Source organism: Brachionichthys hirsutus, chromosome 7, assembly GCF_040956055.1.
Source record: "Brachionichthys hirsutus isolate HB-005 chromosome 7, CSIRO-AGI_Bhir_v1, whole genome shotgun sequence".
NCBI classification, from domain to species: Eukaryota; Metazoa; Chordata; class Actinopteri; order Lophiiformes; family Brachionichthyidae; genus Brachionichthys; species Brachionichthys hirsutus.
The window spans coordinates 173,734-185,085 of record NC_090903.1 but is presented as its reverse complement, the minus strand read 5'-3'; the positions used below and the strand labels follow the sequence as shown (position 1 = coordinate 185,085).

At 45.9% G+C, this 11,352-nt stretch overlaps 1 protein-coding gene across 1 annotated transcript; it reads left to right on the top strand.

Annotated features, from left to right (window-relative positions):
* The first annotated feature begins 422 nt into the window (after positions 1-422).
* On the top strand, positions 423-9,674 carry LOC137895970 (rhomboid-related protein 4-like). Its single transcript, XM_068741499.1, has 7 exons — positions 423-575; positions 829-1,108; positions 2,141-2,273; positions 4,050-4,138; positions 9,214-9,301; positions 9,366-9,460; positions 9,568-9,674. The coding sequence occupies exons 1-7, from the start codon at positions 423-425 to the stop codon at positions 9,672-9,674; spliced, it is 945 nt and encodes a 314-aa protein (XP_068597600.1).
* The last annotated feature ends 1,678 nt before the right edge of the window (positions 9,675-11,352 follow it).

The window sequence follows — 11,352 nt, the reverse complement described above, 5'->3', positions numbered from 1 at the left end:
GCGCCTTCCAGAAACGTGATGACGTAGGAAGACACAGATTCTGCTGACGCGTCCTGCGTCTCAAGCTGCATAAAGGTCGACCGTCGGTCCTCCCGGGAGCCACGGAGGCGGAGTCGCCAATAACCGGAGTCTCAAAGTTAGCATTAGCCGAAGCGTCACCGACAGAGGGACCGCTCACTCGGCTTCCTGCCCTTTGATTTCAGCGTTTGATCACAGCATCTGATCGGCGGCGCTGTTTCGTGTTTCTGAATAGCGCGACGGCAGATCGACCGTGATTCGGTGAATCCCGGAGCGGAAATCGGTCAACTAAATTGCTAATTAGGTTTTCTGAGATCGTAACGTAAGAACCGGAAATGTCTGTCGCTGATTGCTAATTGTTCATAAAGCGAGAACCACCGGAACAACGACTAGCTGCTGTGAGGATGCGCCGCCGCCAGAGGGGGCCCCACCTGGGCTTGCTGCTGCTCGCCTCCCAGCTGCTCCAGGCGGGCCTGGACCGCGTCCCGCCGGTCACCCTGGCTGTCCTGGGACTCACCGCGTGGCTCTACCTGTTTCCGGCAGCGCCCCTGATGCGGGTGAGACACTGATCATTATTCACCACAAAGTGATCACGATCAAACTCGTATTTAGTGACGCAGTGCAAAGTGAATTCTACATTGATTAACTAACCAGCATGATGATTGGTTGCTTTCATCTTATTCAAAGTGAGTTTTTCTGCTTTTCTTTGCGCTAAATCAGAATATATATAAATATTCCTTAAGGTCTTGGACTATAAGTATTTGATCATATGAGTATTCATATGAATACTACCGTCTTTCCGATCCCGAGGCGTGTGTGAGTGTCCAGCAGGTGTTCTGGTCCAACGACTGGCTCCGCCTCCTGCTGTCCCCGCTGCACCATGCCGACGACTGGCACCTCTACTTCAACATGGTGTCCTTCCTCTGGAAAGGCATCGGGCTGGAGAGACGGCTGGGCGGAGCCTGGTTCGCCTACCTGCTGGCTGTGTTCTCTCTGCTCACCGGCGTGGTCTACCTGGCGTTGGAGGCGGTGCTAACAGAGCTCACGCAGGATCAGTCCTACAGCATGGCTTGTGCTGTTGGCTTCTCAGGTGAGCTACGAAACCCCTCAAAGATGGTAGTAGAGATGCTGTAAGTAATCTACCGTATTGGCCCGAATATAACACGACACCGGATATAATACGACCCCCTCTTTTTCAAGACTCAATTTTGAGAAAATACTTTGAATACTGAACACCAAATTCTATTTTTATACAGAAATTAATTACGGTACATCTGAACAGTACAAATGATTATAACAATAAATTGGAGAGAAAAAGCGTGTTATTTTGCCACATTCAATTCATGCAAAAACTGTCTCACAGCTTAATATCTGAACATTTAAATATGTGAACTAAAGTGCAATCACATTTGTAAATGAATGGCTTCTGGTTTTTAAAATGTAAATAAACCATTATACTGTGATAAAACAACAAAATTGCAATAACTGCATGAACCATCAAAGTGAAGTCTAACTGGGGGGATCGTTGTTCTCCAGCGCCTCCGGGGTTAACTTCCAGACCACGCTGGGGACGAAGGCTGAAGCGCAGCAACACAAGATGGATGCCGGCCAGACGTGCTGAATCACTGAAGCTGCTTTATTTTACTTGCACTGTTAAACAAAACTCAGTTTCCTCCTATCGCTCGCATATCTCTGTCTCCTAGTTCTCTCTGTTGCTGCTCTGCGCGCTCTCTCTCTTTCTCTCTCACACACTCGCTCACTCAGGCGGGACACGCCCCAGCTGGACACGTGCACACACACACATCCACACAGACACATCTCACAACATATGAATAAGGAAAAACATCGCAATAAAATAATGATAGGCGTTTGCTTTGGCCTGGGGAGTTCAGTTCACCATTCGTTGTAACGATATCTGGCGCCATCTAGCGTTCAGAATGGGTATAATGTCTAGACCCCGAATATAACACGATCCGACTTTTTCAGCCTAATTTCAATGCAAAAAACATCGTGTTATATTCGGGCCAATACGGGATATCTATTAATCGATTAATCCGTCTCTGAATGGGCTTCATTCTGACCGCCTCCTCACCAATCTTCACATACATGATTGTGTTTACAGGCGTTCTGTTTGCCCTGAAGGTGCTCAACAACCATTACCACCCCGGAGGCGTGGCCTACGTGATGGGCGTACCTGTTGCTAATCGTTATGCCAGTTGGGTCGAACTCATGCTGATCCATATAACGTCACCGGGGTGGGTTGCCGATCGATCAGAAACCGGTTTTGTTCTGCAGGATTTAGGATCTCTGTGCGGGATGACCCCGGATGACCCCTTCAGAGCAGCTCTGTTCTGTGCACCATCACACATCTTCACTGTCTGCAACACAACAACTCACCATGAGCCGAAGAAGGTGCTTTCAGCCTCTTGGGAAAAAACAACAACTTTTTATTTAACCAATTGAGATTTAATTCTCTTTTTCAATAATGACCTGGACCCAAGTTGCATGTTTCTGGTGGTGGGAAGACCCCAGAGAGGACCCGGAGAGACCCCAGTGAGACCCCGGAGAGACCCCAGTGAGACCCCGGAGAGACCCCAGAGAGACCCCAGAGAGACCCCAGAGAGACCCCAGAGAGGACCCAGAGAGACCCCAGAGAGACCCCAGAGAGACCCCAGAGAGACCCCGGAGAGACCCCAGAGAGACCCCAGAGAGACCCCAGAGAGACCCCGGAGAGACCCCGGAGAGACCCCAGTGAGACCCCGGAGAGACCCCAGAGAGGACCCAGAGAGGACCCCAGTGAGACCCCAGAGAGACCCCAGAGAGACCCCGGAGAGACCCCAGTGAGACCCCAGTGAGACCCCAGAGAGACCCCAGAGAGAACCCGGAGAGAACCCGGAGAGACCCCGGAGAGACCCCGGAGAGACCCCAGAGAGACCCCGGAGAGACCCCGGTGAGACCCCGGAGAGACCCCGGAGAGACCCCAGAGAGACCCCGGAGAGACCCCAGTGAGACCCCAGAGAGACCCCGGAGAGACCCCGGTGAGACCCCGGAGAGACCCCAGAGAGGACCCAGTAAGACCCCAGTGAGACCCCGGAGAGACCCCGGAGAGACCCCAGAGAGACCCCGGAGAGACCCCGGAGAGACCCCAGTGAGACCCCGGAGAGACCCCAGAGAGACCCCAGAGAGGACCCAGAGAGAACCCAGAGAGAACCCGGAGAGACCCCAGTGAGACCCCAGAGAGGACCCAGAGAGGACCCCAGTGAGACCCCAGAGAGGACCCAGAGAGGACCCCAGTGAGACCCCAGTGAGACCCCAGTGAGACCCCAGAGAGACCCCAGAGAGAACCCGGAGAGAACCCGGAGAGACCCCGGAGAGACCCCGGAGAGACCCCAGAGAGGACCCAGTGAGACCCCGGTGAGACTCCGGAGAGACCCCGGTGAGACCCCGGAGAGACCCCGGAGAGACCCCAGAGAGACCCCGGAGAGACCCCAGTGAGACCCCAGAGAGACCCCGGAGAGACCCCGGAGAGACCCCGGTGAGACCCCGGAGAGACCCCAGAGAGGACCCAGTGAGACCCCAGTGAGACCCCGGAGAGACCCCGGAGAGACCCCGGAGAGACCCCGGAGAGACCCCGGAGAGACCCCAGAGAGACCCCGGTGAGACCCCGGAGAGACCCCGGAGAGACCCCGGAGAGGCCCCAGAGAGACCCCGGTGAGACCCCAGTGAGACCCCGGTGAGACCCCGGAAAGACCCCAGTGAGACCCCGGAAAGACCCCAGCGAGGCCCCGGTGAGAACCCGGTGAGACCCCGGTGAGAACCCGGTGAGACCCCGGAGAGACCCCGGAGAGAGCAAATAGCCTTTAAGCTGATGGTTCTCCTCAGGCAGAGTGAGGAGAACCTCATTCTGCCTGAGGAGAACCAGGTTCAACCAGGTTCCTCGCATCCCGTTAGCTCACGTTGCGTCGTGCCAGCAGCGGTCCAGCAGGTGGCACCGTTCCTTTACGTTGGCGTTCATCTGTTCTCTGCACCAGGACCTCGTTCATCGGTCACCTGGCAGGTATCCTGGTGGGTCTGCTCTACGCTGCTGGACCGCTGGAGGCCGTCATGGAGGCGTGTGCAGGTATGAAGTCATGTGACTGCGTGTGCAGGTATGAGGTCATGTGACTGCCTGTGCAGGTATGAAGTCATGTGACTGCGTGTGCAGGTATGAGGTCATGTGACTGCGTGTGCAGGTATGAAGTCATGTGACTGCGTGCAGGTATGAGGTCATGTGACTGCGTGTGCAGGTATGAGGTCATGTGACTGCGTGTGCAGGTATGAAGTCATGTGACTGCGTGTGCAGGTATGAGGTCATGTGACTGCGTGTGCAGGTATGAGGTCATGTGACTGCGTGTGCAGGTATGAGGTCATGTGACTGCGTGTGCAGGTATGAGGTCATGTGACTGCGTGTGCAGGTATGAAGTCATGTGACTGCGTGTGCAGGTATGAGGTCATGTGACTGCGTGTGCAGGTATGAGGTCATGTGACTGCGTGTGCAGGTATGAGGTCATGTGACTGCGTGTGCAGGTATGAGGTCATGTGACTGCGTGTGCAGGTATGAGGTCATGTGACTGCGTGTGCAGGTATGAGGTCATGTGACTGCGTGCTGCTTTAGTAACTCGGAGCCTGTTCAAAGCGCCGTTTAGAACCAGTTCAAACCAGTTCAGCACAGAACCTGAGGAACTGATTTCCAGCAGCAAGCTAATAGAAGGATTCTCATTCTGTTGTTGTTAGTATTTTATTGTATATCGGTATTGATCCCTGCTCTGTTTGCATTCCAGCTTGTTGTTAGTATTTTATTGTATATCGGTATTGATCCCTGCTCTGTTTGCATTCCAGCTTGTTGTTAGTATTTTATTGTATATCGGTATTGATCCCTGCTCTTTTTGCATTCCAGCTCGTTGTTAGTATTTTATTGTATATCGGTATTGATCCCTGCTCTGTTTGCGTTCCAGCTTGTTAGTATTTTATTGTATATCGGTATTGATCCCTGCTCTGTTTGCATTCCAGCTTGTTGTTAGTATTTTATTGTATATCGGTATTGATCCCTGCTCTGTTTGCGTTCCAGCTTGTTGTTAGTATTTTATTGTATATCGGTATTGATCCCTGCTCTGTTTGCATTCCAGCTTGTTGTTAGTATTTTATTGTATATCGGTATTGATCCCTGCTCTGTTTGCATTCCAGCTTGTTGTTAGTATTTTATTGTATATCGGTATTGATCCCTGCTCTGTTTGCATTCCAGCTTGTTGTTAGTATTTTATTGTATATCGGTATTGATCCCTGCTCTTTTTGCATTCCAGCTTGTTGTTAGTATTTTATTGTATATCGGTATTGATCCCTGCTCTGTTTGCGTTCCAGCTTGTTAGTATTTTATTGTATATCGGTATTGATCCCTGCTCTGTTTGCATTCCAGCTTGTTGTTAGTATTTTATTGTATATCGGTATTGATCCCTGCTCTGTTTGCGTTCCAGCTTGTTGTTAGTATTTTATTGTATATCGGTATTGATCCCTGCTCTGTTTGCATTCCAGCTTGTTGTTAGTATTTTATTGTATATCGGTATTGATCCCTGCTCTGTTTGCATTCCAGCTTGTTGTTAGTATTTTATTGTATATCGGTATTGATCCCTGCTCTGTTTGCATTCCAGCTTGTTGTTAGTATTTTATTGTATATCGGTATTGATCCCTGCTCTGTTTGCATTCCAGCTTGTTGTTAATATTTTATTGTATATCGGTATTGATCCCTGCTCTGTTTGCATTCCAGCTTGTTGTTAGTATTTTATTGTATATCGGTATTGATCCCTGCTCTGTTTGCATTCCAGCTTGTTGTTAGTATTTTATTGTATATCGGTATTGATCCCTGCTCTGTTTGCGTTCCAGCTTGTTGTTAGTATTTTATTGTATATCGGTATTGATCCCTGCTCTGTTTGCGTTCCAGCTTGTTGTTAGTATTTTATTGTATATCGGTATTGATCCCTGCTCTGTTTGCATTCCAGCTTGTTGTTAGTATTTTATTGTATATCGGTATTGATCCCTGCTCTGTTTGCGTTCCAGCTTGTTGTTAGTATTTTATTGTATATCGGTATTGATCCCTGATCTGTTTGCGTTCCAGCTTGTTGTTAGTATTTTATTGTATATCGGTATTGATCCCTGCTCTGTTTGCGTTCCAGCTTGTTGTTAGTATTTTATTGTATATCGGTATTGATCCCTGCTCTGTTTGCGTTCCAGCTTGTTGTTAGTATTTTATTGTATATCGGTATTGATCCCTGCTCTGTTTGCGTTCCAGCTTGTTGTTAGTATTTTATTGTATATCGGTATTGATCCCTGCTCTGTTTGCGTTCCAGCTTGTTGTTAGTATTTTATTGTATATCGGTATTGATCCCTGCTCTGTTTGCGTTCCAGCTTGTTGTTAGTATTTTATTGTATATCGGTATTGATCCCTGCTCTGTTTGCATTCCAGCTTGTTGTTAATATTTTATTGTATATCGGTATTGATCCCTGCTCTGTTTGCATTCCAGCTTGTTGTTAGTATTTTATTGTATATCGGTATTGATCCCTGCTCTGTTTGCATTCCTGCTTGTTGTTAGTATTTTATTGTATATCGGTATTGATCCCTGCTCTGTTTGCATTCCAGCTTGTTGTTAGTATTTTATTGTATATCGGTATTGATCCCTGCTCTGTTTGCGTTCCAGCTTGTTGTTAGTATTTTATTGTATATCGGTATTGATCCCTGCTCTGTTTGCATTCCTGCTTGTTGTTAGTATTTTATTGTATATCGGTATTGATCCCTGCTCTGTTTGCATTCCAGCTTGTTGTTAATATTTTATTGTATATCGGTATTGATCCCTGCTCTGTTTGCATTCCAGCTTGTTGTTAGTATTTTATTGTATATCGGTATTGATCCCTGCTCTGTTTGCATTCCAGCTTGTTGTTAGTATTTTATTGTATATCGGTATTGATCCCTGCTCTGTTTGCGTTCCAGCTTGTTGTTAGTATTTTATTGTATATCGGTATTGATCCCTGATCTGTTTGCGTTCCAGCTTGTTGTTAGTATTTTATTGTATATCGGTATTGATCCCTGCTCTGTTTGCGTTCCAGCTTGTTGTTAGTATTTTATTGTATATCGGTATTGATCCCTGCTCTGTTTGCGTTCCAGCTTGTTGTTAGTATTTTATTGTATATCGGTATTGATCCCTGCTCTGTTTGCGTTCCAGCTTGTTGTTAGTATTTTATTGTATATCGGTATTGATCCCTGCTCTGTTTGCGTTCCAGCTTGTTGTTAGTATTTTATTGTATATCGGTATTGATCCCTGCTCTGTTTGCATTCCAGCTTGTTGTTAATATTTTATTGTATATCGGTATTGATCCCTGCTCTGTTTGCATTCCAGCTTGTTGTTAGTATTTTATTGTATATCGGTATTGATCCCTGCTCTGTTTGCATTCCTGCTTGTTGTTAGTATTTTATTGTATATCGGTATTGATCCCTGCTCTGTTTGCGTTCCAGCTTGTTGTTAGTATTTTATTGTATATCGGTATTGATCCCTGCTCTGTTTGCGTTCCAGCTTGTTGTTAGTATTTTATTGTATATCGGTATTGATCCCTGCTCTGTTTGCATTCCTGCTTGTTGTTAGTATTTTATTGTATATCGGTATTGATCCCTGCTCTGTTTGCATTCCAGCTTGTTGTTAATATTTTATTGTATATCGGTATTGATCCCTGCTCTGTTTGCATTCCAGCTTGTTGTTAGTATTTTATTGTATATCGGTATTGATCCCTGCTCTGTTTGCATTCCAGCTTGTTGTTAGTATTTTATTGTATATCGGTATTGATCCCTGCTCTGTTTGCGTTCCAGCTTGTTGTTAGTATTTTATTGTATATCGGTATTGATCCCTGCTCTGTTTGCGTTCCAGCTTGTTGTTAGTATTTTATTGTATATCGGTATTGATCCCTGCTCTGTTTGCGTTCCAGCTTGTTGTTAGTATTTTATTGTATATCGGTATTGATCCCTGCTCTGTTTGCGTTCCAGCTTGTTGTTAGTATTTTATTGTATATCGGTATTGATCCCTGCTATGTTTGCGTTCCAGCTTGTTGTTAGTATTTTATTGTATATCGGTATTGATCCCTGCTCTGTTTGCGTTCCAGCTTGTTGTTAGTATTTTATTGTGTATCGGTATTGATCCCTGCTCTGTTTGCGTTCCAGCTTGTTGTTAGTATTTTATTGTATATCGGTATTGATCCCTGCTGTGTTTGCGTTCCAGCTTGTTGTTAGTATTTTATTGTATATCGGTATTGATCCCTGCTCTGTTTGCCTTCCAGCTTGTTGTTAGTATTTTATTGTATATCGGTATTGATCCCTGCTCTGTTTGCGTTCCTACTTGTTGTTAGTATTTTATTGTATATCGGTATTGATCCCTGCTCTGTTTGCGTTCCAGCTTGTTGTTAGTATTTTATTGTATATCGGTATTGATCCCTGCTCTGTTTGCGTTCCAGCTTGTTGTTAGTATTTTATTGTATATCGGTATTGATCCCTGCTCTGTTTGCGTTCCAGCTTGTTGTTAGTATTTTATTGTATATCGGTATTGATCCCTGCTCTGTTTGCGTTCCAGCTTGTTGTTAGTATTTTATTGTATATCGGTATTGATCCCTGCTCTGTTTGCGTTCCAGCTTGTTGTTAGTATTTTATTGTATATCGGTATTGATCCCTGCTCTGTTTGCGTTCCAGCTTGTTGTTAGTATTTTATTGTATATCGGTATTGATCCCTGCTCTGTTTGCGTTCCAGCTTGTTGTTAGTATTTTATTGTATATCGGTATTGATCCCTGCTCTGTTTGCGTTCCAGCTTGTTGTTAGTATTTTATTGTATATCGGTATTGATCCCTGCTCTGTTTGCGTTCCAGCTTGTTAGTATTTTATTGTATATCGGTATTGATCCCTGCTCTGTTTGCATTCCAGCTTGTTGTTAGTATTTTATTGTATATCGGTATTGATCCCTGCTCTGTTTGCATTCCAGCTTGTTAGTATTTTATTGTATATCGGTATTGATCCCTGCTCTGTTTGCATTCCAGCTTGTTGTTAGTATTTTATTGTATATCGGTATTGATCCCTGCTCTGTTTGCATTCCAGCTTGTTGTTAGTATTTTATTGTATATCTTTTCACCAGGCTTTGTGACATCAAACGGATCTGACTCCCAGCCCGGTTCCTACTACAGGTCTTCAGGCTCATCAGGTAACGCAAGCACAGGATGTGGATCCTTGGTAGCTTAGTTTGATCACTCAGTGTCAACCTTAATGTGTGTGTGTGTGTGTGTCTGTGTACTTGGGGTACCATCACTACACACCAAACCCTGCTCCTTCCACAGAGAAAGAGCAGCTGGAGGCGGCGATCAGAAACAGTCTGGATGACAGAGGTAGCGGATTGATTAATTAGAGCATTGATTCATGAGTGGCTTCACAAATCGAAGCTAATTCAGGATTGAAAAAAGGTGTACTGATTAGATAATGTTTTGTTTAACAGGACAAAGCAGCCCCGGGGGAGCTCCTCCTCCTCCCTATTTCAGCCCCTCTGAGGAGGAGCGAGTGGAGGAACTCCGGTGGAGGAGGCTGAGGAGGTTTGATCCTTGATCTGCTGGACAGGGAAAGGGAGGAAGACGAAGACGAAGACGATCTCTGCTTCCGTCGGCTGAGAGGAAGCGCGCTGACACGGGCAGATGGAGGACGCTGCCCTTCTGCTGTGCGTGTGCGTGTGCGTGTGCGTGTGCGTGTGCGTGTGCGTGTGCTGTTAACAGGCCTTTGAATGCTACCAAAGAGTTCACGGAAGCTCCGCTACCCAGACGTGTGTTCTGAGTTGTAGCTTCAAAGACGATGAAGGGGAAAGTTCAGAGTTCAGAGCGTTTTCCATTATTACACCTTTTAAGTTGTGGATTGGATATGATGAAAAATGTTTATGGAATTAATGTTGTTTACTATCCAATTGTTCTTTTCATAAAACAAGTGCAATTTCCCCCTCTACAAGTCGGTTCTAGATGTCGATAATTGGACTTGACAAGCTTTTCTAACAAGTTGAGATTGTTAGTCGCATTCATAAACACAAAAGGTTAAATACTCTCTCCTGTTCATTTTACAGTCGGCGTATCACAATCCTGGCTCAGTGACTAATCCAGACTTGCCCAACCTGGATTAGTTTGCATTTAGCTTTCCACTTTATCATATCTGGCCTGGGATAGACCAAAGCTTGAGCAAAGAGTTTTTCACGACTGAAAAATGAAACTGATCCCAAAAACCTTGTAAAATTGATTTAAAATTACTTCAAATCTTGTCAGATTTTCAATCCGCTGAAATTTGAAATGATCTTAAAGCGGTTTTAAAATGACTTTTAACAGCAACACTCAGAAATCGATGCAGCCTCAGAGGTAGCGGGCCGTGTCTCCCTTGAGCCGGTCCCAAGCCCGGATCAATGACGAGGGTTCAGCAGGAAACGGCATTGATTCTCTGTGGCGATCACCTCACGGGACGAACTGAAAGGGGAAGAAGAAGAAGAAGCCTCAGGCAGAAGTGAAGGTAGAATTATTAATGTCCAACAAAAATCACTCAAATATTCATTAATACATAGATAACAGTACAAATGAGATGCTTTTGAGAGATGATGTCTGCCTGACACCAAATACTGCTGCGTACCCATTAGTATTTGGTACTGTCCATATGGGTGAATCTACTCTGAGTGCATCCAAAGGTCACTTTTATTTTCATCAGAGTCCAGTTGGCTCAATAAATGTGACCTTATCTTCGTCCTCCTTCCTCTTCTTCCAGCAGGGGTCGCTACAGCAAATCGATTGCACACCGGATGCCGTTTCCTGCTGAACCCTCGGCATTGATCCGGGCTTGGGACCGGCTCAAGGGAGACACGGCCCGCTACCTCTGAGGCTGCATAATATATATGTAATGAAACTGAACTGAATTGAATTCAGATTCCTGATTTTGAGCTGGTCAAACCCAAAAATTAGCAGTAGAAGCATCAACAAACCGAATTTCATATGCTGTGAGTGACGTTGGAGATCCAGCATGTGCTAAGTGTCGTGTTTGAGCTTGGGTAATGTTTAGTCTCTCTAATCATGAAGACGAGCCGTTAACTGGTCTATTAATATTCTTTATTCGGAGCTTGCTGTATCTCTGTGTATACAGCTCTGTCGTCCTAGCAACCACTAAGCTCTCCCGTAGCGGTTGGTCCTCCGCGCTCCACCCCTGTGGCATGCTGGGTAGTGGAGTCCTTAAAGTACTTACAACACATCTTCCCTCCTTGAGG